General features: G+C 40.1%; 1 protein-coding gene across 3 annotated transcripts in view; it reads right to left on the bottom strand.

Annotated features, from left to right (window-relative positions):
* Positions 1–784: 784 nt before the first annotated feature.
* ZNF831 (zinc finger protein 831) overlaps positions 785–22,969 on the bottom strand; it is a 111,935-nt gene continuing 89,750 nt past the window's right edge. For all 3 annotated transcript variants that reach the window (XM_074003250.1, XM_065523359.2, XM_015430020.4), the window contains 2 exons: positions 6,732–6,892; positions 785–5,968 (listed from right to left, as the gene is read on the bottom strand). In XM_074003250.1, the coding sequence (XP_073859351.1) occupies positions 5,123–5,968; positions 6,732–6,892 (1,007 nt within the window). In that variant the 3' untranslated portion in view covers positions 785–5,122. The remainder of the gene's footprint in view (positions 5,969–6,731; positions 6,893–22,969) is intronic.

The following is a 22,969-nucleotide window of genomic DNA, read 5'->3' as shown; positions in this document are numbered from 1 at the left end:
ATTGCTTAGGGCAATAATTGCTTCTTTAACACAGAGATAATTTAAATAAAAGTATTAAGTAAAAAATATACCCATACGTGACATCTTGATACATATAGCAAAAAGCATTAAGATGGTTCTCAAATGACTGAAGTTTGGAACAAACAGATTAATTATAATAATTGCGATTACAGTTTGATGAGTTTGGAAAAAAGCTATTAAGAGCCATCAGTTAGTATATCTGTTCCTTCCATATCCTCAATCCCACTTTTCCCTCCAATGAATTGCGCCCCACTGACTTCAAGTGTCTTCAAGAAATATGTAAATAGACTAATAATATTGTGTTGGGCTATAAAAGTAAGTCTACTTATTCTTGCAAGGAGTACATAAATCACCCTCATAACAAGCTATGATTTTGATTTAAGGATGTTTTCTCTGTTAATGAGTAATGCTAAATGTCCAGAAAACATCAATTCCAAGGGAAAAAGGTTCTAGATTATTGCACTGTGGGATCGTGCCCTCCTGTGGCTTCAAAGTTTCGCTACATTTAAGAATTTAAAATTAGATTCCTCAGTTACGGACTATAAAATATGGCAGATAATGACAAACAAGCTATATGTGAAAAGGAAGCATCACAAGAAAATGAGATCATTGGACATGACCTAATCCCTTTGTTGAGTGGAATGGGATACCAATACGGCCGACGAGGCATTGGGTCAATGATTAGGAATAATCAGATGTCCCATTCGTAAAGGATATGGTTTGCAATGGTTTTAGTTAAAATGTTAACAAATCACATGAGACATTTGCATTTTAAGTTTTATTTTTATCAAAACAAAATAATTTAACCATATAAAGAAATTTCAACAACCAACCCAGAAGCCAATCAATTCCCTGATTGTGAACAAGCAATTGAGTAGTAAATCCTGAACAGTCGACCACATATAAAAGACATTCCGTCATCCTCTAGTGCTCCAAGTAGCAGAGGCTGATGTTTTTCCCTGGTTCCTGTTCTTCCAATGGTGAAGTAATGTGCTCGACTGTTCCTATACTTCTTCAGACCAAATTATGTATAAGTGCAAAGCATGGATGAAAAGAATCATACAGTGTATAAATCTAGCACATAATATTTTCTAGGTCCTGACTCTTATATTTAATGGGTTCTGAAAAATAAGGACAAGAAATTGTGCTTAAGTATTGAGAAATGTCGTGTTTCGAAAGCCAAAGTGCCTCCCTACATGAACTATGGGAATAACAACTGAAGTGAGGAAAACTACACAAGCCCAGTTTGCTGCAATAGTAGAAATATGATCACCCATAGAGCCGGGCAGGCCATTTTCTCCTCACCATATTAAATTATGTCTGGGGAGTTGAGCAGCAGCACATTCCGATAATGATGACAGTTTCCATAACTATAAAAATCTGCTGCACCAGACAAATTTTGTGCAAAATGCAAATTTCTGTGCTGGGGGAAAAAAAATGAATAATGTGATCATTCTAAGTAATGAATGTAAATGCAAGGAAATACTTTTTGGCATGAGACTGCAAATTTTTTATCTTTCATGCCAAGAACTGTGGTCACAGTGCGCTTCTACAAGGTTCCTCTTCCGGTCTCAGCTTTAGAAGAGTGATTTCAGGAAGAAAAAGTCTGACTTACCCTAGGTTACCACCATGCTATTGGCAGTGTTTTCATTAAAATTCAGAGACACTCTCCTCCATCTTTTTTTTAATCACTTGGCAAATGAACCATAGGTTCTCCTGGTTACTGTGAGATGTGAACCAAAGGGGTTATTAGCTTTGTCTCATATCTCAAGGGTTAAGCCTAACAGGAGAGATGAGCTGTTTTTCAATGTGTTTTACAAGAAGGAGGATTCCAGTTGTCCACTAAAAATCACATGACTGAGTCACTTAACAATGTAGGTTGCCAAGGAGGGGAGGATTGAACCCTCTTCCCTCCATACATCTTTAACAGCAAGATTTAGCTGGGTGTAGGTACAGGTGGAGAGAGAAACTTGGTGAGTCTTGAACATCATGGGGAAATGTCACTTTTGAGATTGGCAAAAAAAAAATTCAGTGCCCTTTCCTTAGGTCATGACAGCGTCCCTGTAACTACTCTCTGTGGAAGAAACTGAGGCATCAGTTGGTTAAGATCCTTACCTAAAGATACAATAAAATTAACACGGGAAAATTAGCACTGGGGAAAGAAGGAAATCCCTGATCTTTAAACTCTGGTTGCTTTGTTCTAAAATAAATTTGTTTTTCCTTAACCATCATGCAGTACACACTTGCAGAGTATACAACTGCGGTAGTTATCAATTGATAATACTGACATTTTATTTTCATTAACCCAAACTGGGTTCTAGGTTGTTGATGTTACCCTTAAAATGTATTCTTATAATTGTATTTCGCTTTAAGAAACCCAAAGGAAAATTAAGATTTATAAAATCAGAGATTGTTCATTGCTTTATAAAAAGATTCTTCATTAAAAAAAAAAAAAAATCTTTACCTTAGGATGCTTTTCAAGAGCCAGCTCCCTTAAGGTCATTCAAAATACATTTTTAATTTTAAAAAATCCATTGAAATACAGCTTTTTCACAAATTCATGTTGATATAAAGTAAGGTACACTTGTAAACACTGCCAGCCACTAGCCAAAGACCAGCAAAGCAAGGTGGTTTGGCTACCTGTTCTACCTTTGTAAGAGATACAGGGAGTTAGAGATGAAATCAATATTCTGCCATATGTGACAGCCGGCAACGGTGGCTCCTAGAAGGACACAGCTTCCACCATTATCCTGAAGTTGGTGCTATTTGGAGCTATGACTTACTGATTTACAGCCAGTGATCCCGTTCATGCCACAGTAGCCACCCAGAAAGGAGGGGTCTAGAAGACAGATTTTTTCCCCTGACCAGTGCCTCCTAAGACAAAGGAGCCAGTTCAGCCTACAGATAGGTTTTCTCCATTCTTACCGGAGAGTTCTGGTTTTGCTTTTAATTTTTTGAACTATGAGTCACATGTATAGGTTGGATGATTGCACCCTAAAATCTGGAACTCTGGGGAAAAATTAGATGGAGCTTCTTCAGGTTCAGGTTCTTCACAGCAATAATTGGTGGAAGGTGTTTGCATTTCAGTTCCTCACTGTCCCCACCCAAACTTCTTGCATGCAAGGCCCCCGTGGCAACGGTTCCCCATGGGGAATATCTTCAAGCCATTGAGTCCACGCATTTTAAGGAGAGAGCAGCTTCTCTATCAACCATTCTCAGAAAAATTGGAACCTGGAGATACATTCATCTTGTCCAACTCTCTTATTCTTACTTAGGGAAACTGAGGTACAGAGAGACTCTTAACCAAGATTTCCCAGCTAAAGTCAGGACTTCAATCTCCATCCAAGGCTCAGACCATTTGCCTACACTGCCTCTCTCATTATAGTGGCATGAATCATTCAAAAAGGGAGATAATCACCACATCACTTTTGTTGGGTTTAAAAAGTACACTAAGTGAATGTCCAACATCCTTTTTACCTCCCTTCTTATGTTTTTCTTGGCTGGGCCTGAAATCCTTGGATATTTATGAGTGCATATGAAATGGTCACAAATATATACTAAGTAACCAGGGAAGCTGGTCTGGCATTGAAGTTTTCTATGAATAACACCAAAATTGGAAAATTCACATGAAGATACTTGAAATTTGACCATACTTAGTCACAGGCACAGACTGACGAAAGTGTATTCGTATGTGTGAGATGCTCTGCATTGCCGTGTCTTTGAAGTACAAGATGTCACATGAACATCATTACATCAAAGTTAAACCAAAAGAGCTCAGCTATAAATTTCAAATTGTACAAAATCATACCAAAAGCAAGTATAAAATTTTATTGAAATACAGCAATGTAAACCTCTTTAAGTTTCTCCTCTCCCATGGAAGGATGGGGAGAGGAAGGCAGTGGGTCTGAGGCTTTGCTCACTGGGCTGGTTGATGCAGACCTGCTGTTTTCTTCTGCACAGGGGCGCACTGGCTTGGAATACTGGAGAATTTTATCTGTGCAGTTCTGACGTGCACAATACAGAAGCTGATTTAATTTGACAGCAAAGTAACACTAAGCCCCGAAAATAAAATTACTGAGATGTAAAACAGCGTCAAAACTCCAATTAGTTTTGTATCCTTGAAGCTTCTGAAGGAAATCTAAAAGGCTCCCGTCACGATGAGCAGGCATCAGTTTAAGCTGTACAGATTACTAAAATGTAACCCTCTAATTGAAACTGCTCAGAGCACAATATGACAAAAAGAATCAGAGGAAAATAAGTGAATTTTTCCCTCTTAAAAATGACTCATTACAGACAGACAGTTCTATTAACTTTTAACACAATGTTCCTTTGCAAAAACTAGAAAAACCAACGGTCTCAGAGATCTCCACAGCAAAGGCACCAGGCACAAGAGCATGTACTTGCGTCATCTGACCATAAATAAGCATTGACCATTTGTGCAACATTTAAAAGTAATCAGCATTTCACCGGATCATAGGCATTTTGAAGTGTATTTACAACTCCACTAAGGACGTGAATACTCTGAACAAGCTTCAGTTTTTTAATGTATCCGAATTTTGTCTCCAAAATGAACAGAAGTATCTTTGTGCCCAGTTCACACCCCTGTCTCTTTGTCAAGCTACTCCAATTATCCCAAGTATGCTCTCTACCTTGGAAGCAAACCCTCAGTTTACTAACGGAGAAAGCCAGTTGCCTCGACTGTGTGGGATCCACTTGTGAAGAAACGTGTTGATTGTGGCTTTCTTGGTTAGTGCCATTTGATTGCAGAGAGGCAGTGGGGGACAGGTGCAGAAGAGGAGGCTGGGAGTCAAGGCCCAGTCACTGTGCACGTTGACCATTTCCGGAGTTTGCTTCCTTGCCATGTCTGCCCTGCCTGGCACCATGTGAACATAAGCAGAGCACTCCCAAGGAGAGCTGGGGAACACTGTGGCTGAGTTGGGGGTCAGGAGTTGGTTGGAGTTGGCTTGTAAATAACTCAAAATGGCTTTCCTAATCTGTAGGTGTTTCACAGATAGAGTTTAGTTCTTCCGCCAGTCTGACAACATTTACTTGTGAAGCGTCAACAGTCTTTGACCAAAGATACCATCTTTCTCTGGAAGCTTCATATTTCTATAACCAATCGGTCTTCATCGTCGCTGCTGGTATCACTGAACTCCACACGAGTTTGCTTTCTCATTCCTTCCAGACTCCTCTTCTTGAGGGATTTAGAAGGGGCTTCAGGAATTTCTATGGGCTGCTCTGGCTTAGAAGGAACCACAGAATCCTTCCGAGTGATTAATTCAGATACCTGACGTTTCCTACCGTCACTTCCTAAAGAGGGGCAGGGGACGGCCATTTCCCCACACCCATACTGGCCTCTGGAAGGAAAAAATGTCTTATGTCTCTCTTCCTTTTGGTGTGAACTAGCTGAACTTGGTCTTGAAGCTGGTATTTCAAGATGAGTTTTTTCAGTTGACCCCAATGGAACCGAATCTGAAATTCTTTGTCCAGATGAAGGTCTCCCTGGCAAGAGGGTCTGTGCTCTGCCCTCTCCTGTGGCTTTGCTGTCCGGGGAGCTTGGTATCAGAGTCCTCCCTGCAGTCTGGCTGTGGTCTTGTGGTTCAGCACTGTGAATTTCCTGGGCTATGTGATCTGTTCTCGCTGGCAGAGATATACAAATGGCAGACACAGAGGTAGCAATGTCGTGGCGGGGAAAAGTTCCTTTGGACCCAAAGGAAGAAGGCCCTTGAGCATCTGAGAAAATGCATGGTTTGGGATCTGTTGAGACTGGATCCTGGAAGGCCGGCAGCTGAGTCTCCAGCAACCCAAGGTCAAGACTTTTGCCAGCGGGTAGAAGAGCGTCATTAACCACTGCCAGGTAGGTGTCAGATTGCAGAGAGAATCCTGATGTGGCAGCAGTGCTGTGAGCAGTACAGTCACTGTGCTCACTGGCAGATGGAGAAATATCCTACAACAAAGTGCAAAGAGAAAAAATAGGGGGAAAAAAGGTTAATTGGTACAAAGAAAAATGTGGTCAGAAACGTGGTCCTCAATGAAAACAGGTCTTGAGGTCTTAATGATTCTTTACCAAGCGTGAACTTCAATATGACACCCTCAATAAGTTTCCATTAATAACTAATTGGTGCATTAACTCGAATAAAGCTCCCGATTGATATAAAATAGGTTGCTGAGATCCTGTGCTTTTATCTGGCTTTGTGAAAAACAGAACTGCTCAATCATCTAACCAGTTCTCAGCTTCCTTTTTTAAGTCACTACTGCTCATGAAGCGGATGTACTATTTTATAGGACTGTGTATTGAAGGTTTTTGCTTGTTTGTTTTTGTTTTTTTCCAGATGAGTGTTTTTCCAAGTGTGGTCTGGATACATATCTTAGTGGTTTTCAACACGCAGCCCCACAATCTGTCTGGGGGGCTTCATGTTGCAGTGGCACCTGTCAGCCATCTCTCTATTCAGGTGTGCAGTAATAACATACTTGGGTTTTTTAAAGAAACCATCGGAAATCATCCCAATGTTTGCACTACCAAAGCTGCTCAGTCATTTGATACAGAATGTTTTGACTTATTTGTTTGTCTTAATGGGCTTTCTGTGAGGCGAATCTTCATAAGGTGATCCGAGCAAGTTCTGCCACACTGAACAAGAGCAACAACAAGAAGCAGAGCTATAAATCTAGACCAGCAATAGGTAGGGGCAGTTCAAAATCATCACGCCCACCTTCACAGTTCGTTTGTCCATTTCCCTGACAGTCCTTGAACTTGTGCCAAGAGAGAGGGTTCCTGAGGTTTGTCTGCAGTCACCTTCCTTCTTCTCTTCCTTCCCACAACAAGGAGGTGATTCTGTGGTGGCATGAGATGGCTCCTCTTGCAGATTCAGACCTGAAAGGGGAGAGGCACATTTACGTACATCTGGAATTATAAAATTAGCAAAGAGTAATTTCCTGGGAGGTGGTCCATGACTTCATGATCGCCTCTGAGCTCATTAACCCTCATCTCACAGGGTGTGTGCAAGAACTCAATTTATCTCCAACCAATTCACGCTTGGTCAAATAAAATATATCCACTCTATGAAAAAAGGAAATGGCCAAACCAGTTCTCAAAGGAGAAAAATCCCTGAATGATACATATCATAAAATATATCTATATTTCATGTTGCTTCTTCTCATCAGAGTTGTATTCCTGGTCATGTCTGTTTAGGTAAATTTTAGATCAGCTTGAATTCTCTGGACATATTACAAAGTGGTCAGAATAGACATTTCAATCGATGTATAGTGGGAACTTAGAAATAAACCATGTCTTAATTCCCACTAGAGTGCTGGGCAGCAAGGGATGAGGTTGGCTTTTGTGATGCTGTTGTTTTGTTGTGGTGGTTATTGTTGTGATTGTGGAAAGAAAGAAGGGCCCTGACAATATCTGCAAAACAGCATTTCTTGTACCTGTCTTTCCCTCGTCCTTCACCTGCACTAATGACCTGGCAGACCAGTCAAAAGGATCACAAAATTTCAGAGAGGGCAGGTTCCATCATGATATGAGATCAGGGAAATATCTTAAAACGACTGTGTCACTAGAGAAGAAGCACTAGACCCACTTTTAAATTTGCTTTCATTTTGATGAAAGGTACACATGTGCAGTCTGAAAAGTCAAGCCTAACTATGTATTAAGAAAAACAGCAACCCCTGCCAACCCATCCATCTTTTCCCATTTGGGAGTCTTTTGACTTTTATCTCCTTCATGTCTAATAACATTGTTATAGGACTATATCTGGTGGAAGTAGTAGCTGTGACTTCTCATGGGGAGAGAGGAGGGTTTCCCTCTTCTTCCAGCTCCCCCACTCTTCAACCTTCATGACCCCACACACAAGCACACATTCCGCCTCTCTATCTTCTCAACAGTTCTCTAACACTGATGGCCTGTTTTCATTTAGACGAATATTCCGTGTTTATTGTGTGTGTGTGTGTGTGTATATACATATACACATATATATATATATATATAATCTATTATTATATTTTACCTGTCAGCACTGAATCATGTAGTATACTATGATTATGTTGCCTTTCTTGCCAAAACTGCTTTCCCTGGAATTATTTTACTTTTTAAAAATTTCGCTGAGTTTTCTATGGACTTATTTCTAAAATCATTTTCCAACCGCCTCTCCAATTGTCTGGGGTTTCATTTCATTCCCTGAGAAACGTTTCCTTGAAACTTTCTGATTTGCTCCAAGTGGACCATGTTTCTCTACAGCATGGCTGTGCCCTCAGGGTCTCCCTTCATCCCTGCCGTGCTGATTCTCTTCACCTTTTTCCTGGTTCCTGAACCTCTACAACTTCTTTTTTCTTGGTTTACTCTCCTGCTTTCCTAACACAAAACTTCTAGTAGTTTCATGAGAAAGGGTACATGAAGTATAAGTCTTTAGATGTAATTGGCAGCTTGGCTGGGTATGACATTTTGAATCAGAAATCATTTCCCTTTAGGGTTGCAGACATGGTTCTATTGTGTTCTAGTTGTTGAGAAGTCTGGAGACAATATGACTTATGATTCATGATCCTTTGGATGAAATCTTTTTGTTTGTCGCTCTCTGGAATCCCCGAGGCTCTTCCTTATTTCTGGTGTTACCACAGTCTGGGTCTATCTTCATTCATTGTCTGGGCACTCAATCAATTCTTTCAACCTGAATCATGTCCTCAGGTTTTAGAAAAATGTGGTTCTGTTTTTATTTCCTTTTTCTTTCTCATGTACAATGCATTGTTTTGAAATATATACACATTGTAGGTTGACTAAATTAGCTTATTATTAATAACATACGTATTAGCCCATATGCTTATTTTTTTGGCAAGAACACTTAAAATATACTCTTAGCAATTTTTAAGAATACAAAACATTGTTATTAACTATAGTTACCATGTTGTACAATATAACTCTTAAATGTACCTGTTATTTCTGATTTTTTTTCCCTTCTGTTTTGTCTTTTCTCTCTTTCTAGAACTGCCCTTATTGGGTTATTGGATCTCCTAGTATAATCTTCTAGTTTTCTTATCTTTTCGCTCTGATGTTCTATTTCTTGGTCTTTTTGTTTCACTTTCAGGGGAATTTCCTCAACTTTATATTCCAATGAGTTTCTATTTCTGCTATATGCTTTTAATTTCTAAGAGTTCTTTCCCATGTTCTTTTTTTATAGCATCTGTTCTTATTTCATGGCTCTAACATCCTCTCTTTTACCCCCAGCAATGTTAATAATGGTTTGTTGTTGTTGTTGTTGAAGTCCATAGTCCCTCTTCCAAAATTCCTTTGTTTCCATTAGTTTATTTTTATTTCTCTCTAGGTTAGTGGCTTTCCTGAGAAATACAGCAATCTTAGCTGCTTATGTTTAGGAAATGGGCACGAAAAGGCTGACTTGGTGTTCTTTACAAGTGTAATCTGTCAACCATGGGCCCTACTGTTAGGTTATGTGGTTGCTCTGTTTCAGTGGGAACCCTGAAGTAGTTATCTGCAGGTCTCCATGTGTGCTGGTCAGCTTCTACAGGAAGAGTCCTTGGGTCTCCTGACTGTAAAATAGAAGCCAGGCTGCTGGCATTCTGAAGTCAAAATTAGAGAAGAGATTCTGGGGGCTCATATGCAGTATTCACATTTGCTCAAACCCCATTTTCGATCTAGTCCCCTCACTCCCCTGCTGAACTAATTACGCCAAGTGTCCCCCAGCATTTTGTATGCTGTCCAGAGACTAAGCCCCTAGACTTCCACAAGGGTGAAGGAAGTTACCAAGCTAGAAACGGGGTGGGATTTGAAGTCTGATTGCTTCTTAGTCTTTCAATCAATCTTGTTTTCAGCCTCACCTGGTACCATGAATGTCTGAGTTGTGGGGAGTTTTCCCACTGTTAAATCAGGATTCCATTCCTTGGGGTCAGCTACATCAGTTCCCATTCAGACTCTGCACTCCAGCTTTCAAACTAGTGGCATCATTTCTTCTCCAAGTCGTTTCTCCTTGTGAGCTTATACATTACAAACACCTTTAATTACTAACCTCTTGTGAGTTGTTAGAGAAAAGTAGAGGTAAATAAATATGTTCCATCCTCCATCTTAAACCAAAAGAACAGTTCCACTTCTTATATCTAAAGGGGTAAGTTACTAGATTACCAAGTGTGCTAATCCTGAGCAAATCAACTTTGAAAATCCGTAGAGAAGTGCACAGTTTGGGAAAGAAAGCAATGCTTTTTTCTTCCACACAATCTTTCTTGACCCTCCCGTGTACTCTGGTAGTCTAATGGCACACAATGAGGCTTTTGTTATTCCATTCACCTGTTCAACAACCACATCCTGGGCCCCTTCAATGACCCAGGCACCATGCTCCACCTTGAAGAGTCTGAGAAGAACAAAACAAAGATGGCGCTGACCCTCAAGAGCTTCTACTGTAATGGGGAAAGAGAAGCAAAGACAAGGAAGCAGACACATATTGTGATGGGGTCACAAAGGAAACACATCGAGGAGGGGGGTATTACCGAGAGTGAAAATGAGGTATTACAGGCAGTAACGATTAACAGGAGGCTATTCCAGAGACTAATGAGAAATGGAGGGAAGCATACTACAGAGTCACGATAAGCAGGGGGTAGTAAAGAGAGTAATGAGGGGGCTTATTCCAAAGAGTAACTGGGGACGACTTTTATATAGTCAAGGAAGACTTCTCAGAAAGGCGACATCAGAAATGAGACCTTCAGAGTGAGAAAGAACAAGTCCACGAAGGATGTTCTAGACAAAAGAAGGAACAATACAGAGACCTTAAAGGGGAAAGCAGCTTGGGGGAGCAAGGGACTCATGGGGGGCCAATGTGGAAGGAAAGTCATGAATGAAGAGGCAGGGGCAAGATGATGTGGGGGAAGTCAACAGGGACTCAGATCTTGCAGAGTACAAGTGACTGTGGTAAGAAGTTTAAATTTTGAAGCCAAACTTGGGAGAGAGGTGAATAGAGGTGGGAAAAACAGATACAAGCTTACTAGGATAATCTAGGGGCCAGATGAGATGGCTTGACTAGAGCACCAGAAGTAAAAAGGGAAAAAAGAGGTGGATTCAAGGTACTTTTTCATTCTCACCCATGAAAAATTACCAAAAATTAATGGTGATGATATGCATTTCCTTAGCCTCATCGTTCACCAAGCACAAGCGCTCACTCTAAGTGAATTAAGCTCTGTCCCCACAGTGACAAAACAACCAGGCAATTCATTCAATTCAATGAAGAAGTAAAACCAATCAGTGTAGAGAAAATAATCAGATTGGCCAAATGTCTTCCCAACAGGTTGTTTTGATTTTTAAGCTTAAGCAGAAAGGTCATGTACACATTTGACCAATAACTTCTGACTCATCTATGAAAGCAAAGGAAGAAAATCCACTGATCTGATTTGTTTTTGACCCTACAGTCTACAGAGAAAAGTGAGTTATCTTTAATAATTGTGAAAAATGCCCAAATAATGTCACTGAAGTGTGTTAAACTGATTTGGATTATTGAGGAAGGACACTAACTTGCTTTTAAATGAATGGCCCTTTTCAAAAAGTAAGTAGTTCCCTGGCCAAATTTTAAATCACAGAATGTGATTCCGTTTCGGCTTCAGCATCATACTATATGAATCACTTCCTACATCTTCAGAAATTACAAACTCCACTGTCTTAATGCAATCTTCAGAAATTCAATCGCTCTTACACAATTATGTGACTTTTATTAGAGAGACCATCTCTCATCACAGCTCTCTGTGCCGTGCTCTTCCTTCCCTGATTAAAGGCTGTGTTTTTAATAATTTCCCTCAGAAATAATCGCCACATTTAGAGGAAGAGGCCGCTTAAAGTGTTACAGCAATTTTAAATGTGGCCATCTTGAAAAGGCTATAGGAAACTGTAAAATACTTAGAAAGAAAATGAAATAAATAAACAACATGATGAAACTTACAACATGACTGTAGACATCTTTAATGCCAAACCTTCTTCCAGCTGCCTAATGTCTAAGCCATACTAAAATGCTATAAATATACTGCTCAAATATCATTAACTAAAAATGTAAGTAATTTGATATATGTCTTTTGGTTTGTCCCAATACACCAAAACTCCATGAATTTGGATTCCAAAGACTGAATTATTATTTTTAAAAAGGGCTAAAAATGAGTCTACAAAATCAACCTTCTAAGCAAACTGCAAATATGAACAAGAACATAGGAGTAATTTCCTAGACTATTAATTGATCTGTGATTAAATTGTTTAGAAGCATCCCTGGAATTAAAAGATCCACAATGTGCTAGCAATTACTTAAAGAAAGCTGGGCAGATCTCTAAAAGTAATCACTTTGTGGATAGTTAATTATTCAAATATTTTTAAGCCTGTTTTCGAGCCTACGTTATTGAGCCTAAATATTTACTGGGCACCGAGCACAGCCAACAACTGTGCCAAGGACTATGCTAAACACAGGGCATTTGTTCCCTGGAAAATGAGGCAGACACACCCACATGATAATTCTAGTTCATTGGGGGAGAAATTCAGTAAGCAAATAATTATATAAAAAATTCACCAAGCAAATGTGGTAAACAGCATGAAAGAAAAAGCATGAAGGTACTAGGTGGCCATGATATAGGACCCCAACCCAACATCTATCTATGGAAAAGAGTAAAACCATGCGCACAGTCAATCATCTGACATCGCCCCTGTTCTGGACGGCTTTCTAAGTCTGAATCATCTATTCATGTAATTATTCAACCAATTTTCTTTAAGTCTCTGTCGCATACCTGACGTTATGCTAAAGTTTAACAGTAAATTCATTTGTTTCTGCAATCCTATTACATTTTTTGTTTATGAAGCCTCTTTAGGAAAAAAAAATGGCTAAAAATGATGGAAGAAAGAGGTTTTATTCCTCTCAGGCAGAGAGAACGGGAGACATCGGATGTCAATGCCAATCAAAAAATAATCAGAAGTTAGTGGGCGGTAAGCAGTGAGAAGCAGCCCCGACTTCAGCTGCACAGGCAGGGAGGGTTGTGGGAGAGGACCAGAAAGATGGATTTATCAAGTACAGCCTCGGGTATTTCTGCACTATCCTAATGCAATCTTTTGAAAGTTTGCCTCTAAGTAATCATAAACAAATCTTTTATTTCAGCAACCATTTTTCTTAGTAATTCTCATCTCTTTTCTATTTCTTGGATGAAAGGCAATCAAGATAACCGCCCTCCCCTTGCAGAAATCCTGAATTCAGTGCAAAGTGGTGTTTAAAATTTTGCTTTGAGTTAAAAATTCTGTCATGTCCAGACATCAAGAGTGTGCCCTTAAAATACAGAGTGAAAATAGGATTATGAAATTGGAGAAGGAAAAAAGATGATAAAAAAGCAAATGCCATTTGCAAGATTGAACGCCAAAACAGAAACTGGCTGATCTACTTTGTGTATCATTCTTTTAAGTTTCTTGTTGCTAAATGAAAATTGTCTTGCAGGTCTCTTCCCTGGGACATAATCGATATACCTGAAACAGCTTCTCATCTTTCCTCAAGATTTACGCCCTAGAATGAAGGAGGAATTATTCTGTTTCAGCAATTTCAGAGCACTATGACTTAATAGCTTTGGGGAAAGAATTAATACTTCTTCATTAATTCTAATGAGAAAAGATGTCGGAAGTCCTGTCAGAGAAGGAGAGTGAAGGCACAGAGAGAGAAGAGGGCTCTGGAGAGACCCCCCTGACCCATCCCCGGCCTCCTGCTGGCTCCAAATACCTCAGAAATCCCTTCAGAGGAGGATTATGTGAGCCCAAGGAGAGAGACTGTGGAGGGAGAGGGGAGCTTGCCCAGACCTGTGATGAACGAACAAAAGAAACCACTGAAGAAAACCAAAGTGTACAAAGCCAATGTCTACCTTTGTGCCAGAGATGTATTCAACCCTCTTCATACAGTATTTAGAAATTGTATCTTTTATGTGTGTGTAATTAGGTAAAGCTTTTACTTCAGAAACCACCTGTAATCGCCGTCGTCTCTCCATTTCTGTTCCTGAGATGAAAGGAACGTGTTTTGATCACTTTTTCCTCTCAAATACTTTCTCCAAACTCAGTGAATGGGGCTGGTTTGAAACATTTCGGTGACTATAAAGCTTGGTCGTGTACAGAATTCAACAGTGTTCCTTCATCAAGTGGAATAATGAAAACTGCCCAGGAACAGTCTTTGAAAAGTTTATCTCAAAATTGACTGAGGAAAATGCGTTTTGTGAGTTTGTTAAAAACCAGTGGTTCCAAAGCAATGGTGATGTCTAGAGACATTTTGGGTGGTCCTGACTTGGAGTGGAGGGGATGCTCCTGGCATGTTGTGGGTGGAGACTAGTGACCCTGCTACACATCCCACACTGCAACAAAGAATGGTGTGTCGCCAAAAGTCAGCAGTGCCCAGGTTGAGAAACCCTAGTTTAAACCAAAGATCACAAACTCAAATGCTACAGGAGCCAGACAAATCACTAATTCAGGCGCCTGCCTGGGGATGGCCAAACAGCAAGCGCAGGCCCCAGGGGCGGCTGACCCCCAGCTTCAGCCAACTGAGACAATGAAGGTTGGAGGGTCCAGCTCACCAGATCTGTTCGTTTTTCAGGAGAAAAGTCGAAATCTGTATTTCACATGCTTTCAAACATTCATAATTAATTAGTTTTCAAAACAACAGTAGCACTGTGCTACCCAACACACCTGTGGCCTGAATTTGCTAATGAGAGGCCGGTTGGTGGTGACCTCTTGTTATTTAAGAAACTCACATGCGCCGCCCACTCTGAGAGCAAAGCTTCACCCTGGTTTTGTTTGCTGTCTTGCTGAAGCAAAGTTTCTTTTTAAAAATACTGTTAAAAATATTGATGGGAGAGTAAAGCTGTTTTTGAAAAGTAATTTGGTGGTATTTTATAAGGTGATACAAATAAGTATAAAACCATTGATCCAGCAATCGCTCTTTGGGAAATTAGGCAAGCATGTGTACTGCAGCAATAGCTGTGGTAGGAAAAACAATAGGTATCAACATAAACATCCATCAATAAAGTAAGGGTTGAATAAACAGTAGTACATCCAAACTAGGGGATTGGATGCCACTATTAAAACAATCCATATACATATCGGCCTGGAGTTATGTACAAAACATATTAAGAAGAAAAGAACTGCCGATTACTACATCTGATATAAGCCTTTGTATAAAAAACAACAACAACAAAATGTGTCTGTCTGTATTCGTATGTGAGTGGAGAAAGATGTAGAAGGATGTGTGTCAACCTAATTTTCGTGGCCTCAGGGGCAGTGAGGCTGGAAGTTGTCAGGCTTTCCTTGGATAAGTCAATGCTGCTTTCTTTTTTGCAACAAACGTGATTTTGTGTTATCAGTTGGAAAGAAAAATAAGAGACACAAAATCATATTGGTTCAAAAATTCAGACTCAAAATAATGAGAAAACCCCCAAAGTATATTATACCTGAATATGCTCAGGCAAAACTAAAAGTCAAGTCAGTCCTCTTACCAGAAGATCAGAACAGGTTCCTGAAAGACAGAGATAAATCCTCACACATCAGTAACTAAAATTTAGTTTTTCAGGCACAGAAAAACTGAGAGATTCATGAAAGGAAGAGAAAAATATATTTTTTCCATCTCTAGCCAAATCTAGAGTATTTCTGTACTATCCTATTTTTTTTTTTTGAAGCTTTGCCTCTCTAAGTAATAATTTAAAATCTGTCTCTTTTTTTTCCCCCAGAAACCACTTTTCTCTATGGTTCTCATTTGTCTTCTCTTTCTTTGATGAAAGGCAATCAGTTGAAGAACACTTCACTTACCATTTTCTTCAAAAAAACTTCATTTTTAGTGGGGAAAGTATGCTTAAAATCTTTTGATAAGTCAAAACTTTAATTGTGCCCAGACAAGAAGAGAATGCTCTAAAATAAAGGAAGGATAAATTGTAATGAAGAAGGAAAACTAAATGAAGGGAACAAATTACTAATATTATTTGCATTCTTCAGTGCCAAAATTGAATCAGGAGAATCTACTTTATGGATCATTAATTTCAAACTTTCTTAACTCTAAATGAAAATTGTGGAGAGAAAAGTTCAGGCTTTGGAACATAATTGATGTGTTTAAGCAATTGCCTCATCATTTCTTAAGATTTACACCCTGGGGAAGGAGATGTTATCCTGTTTCAGCAATTCTGTAAGCAATATTACTTAACTAATGGCTTTAGGAAAAGAATATCTCCCTATTAATTCTGACAGGAAAAATAATGGTACAGAACCATTACTTCTAGTCAGAGAAACAAGAAGGGAGAGAGTGGATGAGGGAGTCCTAGAGTTCAGGCTGCCATTTTGTTTCTCCTTGGGAAAACATTTTGAGGTGATTTGTGACAGAGAGATCGGGCACAAGAAACACCAAGAGCACTTCCTCCCACCTCCCTCCATCACCTCATGGCAGAGTAACACAAGTGCAAAGGGTAAAAAGAAGAAATAACTCTCATCTACTTGATTTCAGAGAATTACATCACCATCCTCACATAATACTTAGCTATTCGACCTCTTCAACATGATTAGGTAAACCTTTTACCTCGAAAAGTATCTGTCTGAGAAGTTTTCTTTGCTTTTCTATTTTTTCAATGAAAGGCAGCTGCGTTGATAACTTCAGCCCCAGAGGAATTTTCCTAAACTATGTTAGTGGGGGAAAAAAATCCAGTTAAAATATTTTAGTCACTTAAAACCTTAGTTATGTGCTGAATTCAGAAGAAGAGATTCCAGTGAGAGGGAAAGTAAGAAAGACAAGGAGAAAGAATAGAGGTCTCCCTCATCCCCTGCCCTGCCTTGCCCTGGAGTTAAATACAGGTTTATTGCTAATAATTAAGAAGCTCTAATTCTATGTACTTGTTGTAGTATACACGTAGCTGAAGATTAAAAAAAAAAAAAAAAAAAAAAAAAAACAGGACACAACTACACAATGATTGGTATTGTGGTAAATGCCACAGAGGAGATGGGTTATGAATCATCCCATCTCCACACCACAAGGGCGCTTCGTCTGCTTTGAGAGTCAGAAGTGACCAGCCTGAGGAATCGCCACTTCACAAAACTATCTAACGAGGGCTGACTTGGTGATGAAGCCTCAGCCCTGGTTCCTCAGAGAGACGTGGCTGAAGGACCCATCGAAAGAGCAGAAAAATACATTTATCAAAATCGAGCAACCCATGCCAGGGTATTTCTCTTTCCTAGTGCAATTTTTTGAAAGTTTGTCTCTTCTAAAGTAATCATGCATTTTCTTTCAGAAATTATTTTTCTTAGTGGTACTTATTTCTCTTATTTCTTTGATAAAAGGCAATCAATTTAAGATTTCCCATTTAGAGATTTTTTTTTAATTTTTCTAAACAATATTTAGTGGAAAGTCATATTTAAAATCAATCCTTAAGTTAAAATTTGTGCCCAGACCACAAGTGTGTATCGAAAATTTAGAGAGCAAAAGGATATATAAGACGAGGAGAAACAAAATATGATTAGTGAAAATACCTCTTGAAATATATAATGCCAAAATTGAAATCAAGAGTATCTACTGTTTGAATGATTATTTTCAATGTTTCTCAACACTGGATGAGTTCATAAACAACAGCCCATTTCTTGAAATATAATTAAGGTATTGGAGATTTTTCCTCAAGATTTGCATCCTTAAAAAGGAGAAATTGATCCATTTCAATGATAATAGCTGGGAAGAAAGATCTCCCCTTCTCTCCTTCATTAATCCTGAGAGGGGGAAAAAAATGGGCTCTTGTCAAACTAGAAACAGAAACAAGAAAGAAAATATTAGAGTTGGCATCATCAATTTTGGTTTTCTAATCACCTTAGGAAAGAAAACTCTCTAAGTCCAGCCTTTGTGAAGCGACAAATATTGAAGGAGTATTCAGGGCTTCGCTCAAACCAAGACTTCAGACGAGTAAAACTTAATTCGACGAGAAAACCAGCAAAAGATGATGGGGGAATACTGTTCTGTTTTCATAACGCGTTTAGATATTCTATCTCGTGGAGTACTTAGGCGATTGTACTTTTCTTGCTTCTCTTTCAGTTCTCTTATTTTTTGTGTCGTAGAGGAAAGTGAAGCATTTGGAAAGCAGAAAACTTCCTTTCACCCAGTTATTTCTTCTAAACAATACTAGTGGAACAGTCAATTTGAATATTTCAGTAATATAAAATCCTGTTCAGGTACCAAATTCAACAGCATTTCTTAAATACTGTTTAAGACAAGAGGACTGAGATAAAGAGGAAAGAAATAAATATCGCCCAAAATACTCTTTAAAAACTTTCACACGCAGAAATGTACTCAAGAATCTATGCTTTCTGGCTTATTTCACAAGTGTCGTTTTCTTAATAATAAAACAAACTCAACTGGGTGGACTGTGGGGGTCACTGAAATACTTTCAGCTTGGCTTCTTTTCTCAAGATTTCCACCTCAAAAGAAAAGAGTACCCCGGGAACTGCAATCCTTAGCAATGCAGCTCAAGTGGCGTGTTTTTTTGTTTTTTTTTTTTTCCAGCAAAAGCCTCTTGATAGTTTCTATGGGTTCTGATAAAATAAATAAATAAAATAAAGTGGGCCGGTTATGAATTCTTTTAGACCAAAGCAAGGAATAAAATATCAAGAGTTAGATCTGCCCTGCTATGAACAGATCATGGAGACTTGAGCCTCAAAGTTGCGTATAACTTGGAAGCTGAGACGTGGGGTAACAAAGAGGAATGGAGGAATAATAGGAAGAGAGGGGCCACATTCTTACAGAATTCTGAGAAGTCGCTCATTTGTCCTCACACCAGTTGTAGAAATTATTTTAAAAATGAAACTTAAATTATAGGACTTTTTTTCTTTTTTACCTCAGAAACTATCTCCTAGACGCACAGTAGCATCTCTGTCTTCCTATAAATTTCATCAGTCTGGTTAAAATGCATTAAAAATTTACAAGCTCAGTCACGCACAAACCCAAAAGCTTACCTGAAAATACAGGTAGGACGACAAAAGCAACATTTAGGAAAGAGAGGAAATAAAAAAGGAAGAGTACTTCCCTAGAAATATATATATATATATATATATATATATTTTTTTTTTTTTTTTTTTTTTTTTTTTTTGAGAGTGAGTCTGGCTCTGTCACCCAGGCTGGAGTGCAGTGGCGCAATCTCGGTTCACTGCCTCATCCTCCGGAGTAGCTGGGATTACAGGCACCCACCACAAAGCTGGGCTAATTTTTTGTATTTTTAGTAGAGACAGGGTTTCACCGTGTTACCCAAGATGGTCTCCATCTCCTGACCTCGTGATCCGCCTGCCTCAGCCTCCCAAAGTGCTGGGATTACAGGCGTGAACCCCTAAAAATAATTTTCAAACCAATCTAATCAATCCGTAAATCTCATTTCTAGATGTTTTTAAAAGAGTAGCAATTGATGTATTGCTAGAACTGCCCAGAAAGTCCAATTTTTGAGGCATAGAAAAAGCCTTTACGTCTTTCCTGAAGAATTCTACTCTACCACTCACAAAAGGAGTCTCTTTGGCAATTCTAAAGCAATATAGGAAAGGACATCCATGATCTGACAGAAAATGGAGGTAGCCATTAACTCTCGTCCGGAGAAGAGTGTAAACAATGTCAGGCATCCAGAAAATTCCATCTGGAGAAGGGGTAGAGGATGCCGCAGGAAGGGAATCTTGTGGCAGGCACACAATTCCGCACAGAAGACAGACAGCAGCTGGGGGGGAGGGGGGCGCGGGGCGCGGGGCGGGGGCGGTGAGAAGAACAGAATAAAAAATACGCAAACCTTCCCCAAGGGGAGAGAAGGTAATCTTTAGAGTCTTCCAGCTTGCACTTCCCTGAATCCTCCCCTGGGGGTGGTCTTGGGCCGGGGTGAGGGCTGGAGGAACGGGTTCACCATAGCACAGGGTGTCTACCTGGGTATTTTCTTGAGTGAGACAAAACTGGAGAAGTAAGACTGTGCTGCCCCAGAATCTTCTCTCAATAGAAGTCACAAAGTCTGCTTAAAATGCTTACAGATGGCCAGGCGCAGTGGCTCACCCCTATAATCCCAGCACTCTGGGAGGCCAAGGCGGGCTGATCACCTGAGGTCAGGAGTTCAAGACCAGCCCGGTCAACATGATGAAACGCTGTCTCTACTAAAAATACAAAAACTAGCCAGGTGTGGTGGTGCATGCCCGTAATCCCAGCTACTCGGGAGGCTGAGGCAGGATAATTGCCTGAACCCAGAAGGAAGAGGTTGTTTGAGCCAAGGTCATGCCACTACACTCCAGTCTGGGCGACAGAGCGAGACTCCATCTCAAAAAAAAAAAAAAAAACTTACGAAAGAAATAACTAAATCAAGGATGTAAAATAAAAGTCAAAGTCAAATAAAAAGAGATGAAAGAAGGAGGGAAACTTGAACCTTAAGCAGTTGTCATCAAAAATGTATTCGAGACATCTTCTTGGCTTATATTTTAAACTATGTTATGACTAAATTCAAATCACAAAAATAATACACAGCTTAAATGATCACGGAGTAAACTAACATAATGGTTTTGAAATAAAGTAGTTTACACTGTTTCTATGAACACTGACAGAAAAATAATGAGAAAATTGCGTGAACATCCAACAAAACCTGAGGGCTGGAAGCGCTGGGAGTGGGTTCTGTTTGGTTTTCTCACTCAGGCCATCATAAAAATTTATTAAAAAAAAAAAGTCAATGTGGAGAAAGGGGAAGAAAATGGGAAGTGGGCCTGCATCCCAAGGATGCTATGTGGGGGGAGTAAAAGAAAAATAATTGTCATATCCACATGCTTTCTATCACTTTATGGAGCTTCAACTTCTCTATGCAAAAGCAACCTTCAAAACTTCTATTCGGGGAAATTTATTCGTCCATTTTACCTCCAATATTCCAATATTTCTCTCACAGAGAGGAAAACAAAGCTACCATTTTCCTTGCTGAACCTCTTCTGGCCCCACGTCTGCTGTGTGTGACTGCCAAGTATACTTCATGATTATGAAGGTTATCTCAGGGAAAGAAATCCATACCCAGGCTCTAATAAATACAAGGGGGAGAGGACGAGAGGAGATGAAATAGCATGAGGTGGATAAGAAAATTTAAAATAGGTTTTAGCGTAGAAATGTACCCTGTATATAAGATCTCATCTCGGTACTCATTATCGCTTCTGGGTGTATTTTCCAAGTCAGAAGGGTGCAGTTTTGATGCTGTCTCCCTCACGAATTTCAAAGAGAAAAGAAAGTTAACCCTTTTTCTTCCATGTATTAGCTTTGAAAACAAAGAAAGCAAATGTGGCCTTTCCTTTGTGGCCAAGTCAAGGTTGGACAATCTAGGCGACTGGCTGCTCCTCTCCTCTGGTCAGGGTGTTTGGTTAAAATGCCCCAGGTCTTGAAAAGGCCAGGCCTTACCTAAGCCAGGCAGCCCCACACAGAGGGGCGGGCAGAGACCACATGAGAAATAGAGAGGAAGAGAGAGAGAAGTCGAGATGGACTGATTCCAGGGGAAACTGGGAGGTCAGGACACCTGGTAGATGGGAACAAGCTTCCCAGTTCTTCAGAGGTAACCAGTTTAGTATTTGAAAAACAGAAGGCCCAGAAATCAAGCCAGCTGTGAGAAGGGCCCCAGGCCGACTGAGCAGGGACGAACAGGAATGCCCAAACTGATCAGGATTAAAAAGAAACAATCAGAATTGGGTAATTTTCAAGCAGATGAAGTCCCCCAGGGAGGAATACGCCAGAAAGGACAAGCGTCCGAGGTCTCTACCGCTTTGCCATAGGGAAGGGTTGGCAGATAAAATATGGATGCCTGGTTCCCGGTGAACATCAAATCATTTTTAGCATAAGTATGTCTTACGCAATGTTCAAGGCATACTTATGCTAAAAGAAATTATGTATTCTGGGAGTTCTCTTTTTCTATTTGCAAAATCTGGCCATCCAACTTTAGGGAGGTGGAAGAGGAAGCAGGGCAGGGACTGGCCGAGCTTAGATAAGTCAGTCTGAAGATGTCAGGCCTGGCAGTCGCCACCTCCTCCCAGCTCCGGGCACTATAGCACTACAAGCTGTACATGCAAGGATGACCGCGGGCTGCGGTTTGGGATGAGTAATTATCATCAATAAAGACAGCTCCATGGGGGGAGCACCTCACAAATATCCCAAGCATGGAGATGGCCCTGAGAGCCCTCAGAGAATAACTTCCATGAGCTCCCGAAACTCAGCAGAAAAAGTTCACAGCGGCTCACGCCCATAATCCCAACACTTTGGGAGGCCAAGGCAGGTGCATCACCTGAGGTCAGGAGCTCGAGACCAATCTGGCCAACATGGTGAAACCCCATCTCTACTAAAACTAGAAAAATTCGCTGGGCATGGTGGCAGGCACCTGTAATTCCAGCTACTCGGGAGACTGAGGCAGGAGAATTGCTTGAACCCGGGAGGCAGAGGTTGTAGTGAGCCGAGATCACAACACTGCACTCCAGCCTGGGTGACAGAGCAAGACCCTGTCTCAAAATAAAAAGCTCACAAGCAAGAGGTAAGACAGGGACAGGTCTGTGGAGAGAACCAGCATCCCACAGCCCTGCTATCCTCTTAGGAAGTTTTTAGGACCACCACGAAAAATAACCTTCTAAAGATCTACTTTGAAAAATCATTAGTCTATGATCATCTCAAAAATACTTCTCCCACTCTATCCATTTTCTTCCCGGAATGGTCCCCTAACTAGGAAAGGCTTTTAGGTATAGTTCACTATTATGAAGGTTCTTTCTGGGTGAGAAACCTTAGCTAGCCTCTAATAAATGAGAGTGGGAAAGGATGAGGGGAACAGAAATGGCATGATGTAGATAATAACCTTTAAAAGGGACATTATGTGGAAATGCGTCCTGGTGTTCCGGATGAGGCGGCCACACTCCAGTAATTGCAGGTTCGGGAACATTTTCTAGATGAGAGTTTTGTTATGCTCATAACTTCTCCCTCAA

This window comes from Macaca fascicularis, chromosome 10, assembly GCF_037993035.2.
Source record: "Macaca fascicularis isolate 582-1 chromosome 10, T2T-MFA8v1.1".
Classification (NCBI taxonomy): domain Eukaryota; kingdom Metazoa; phylum Chordata; class Mammalia; order Primates; family Cercopithecidae; genus Macaca; species Macaca fascicularis.
The sequence above is the reverse complement of the archived record's forward strand: the minus strand, read 5'-3'. Positions and strand labels throughout refer to the sequence as shown.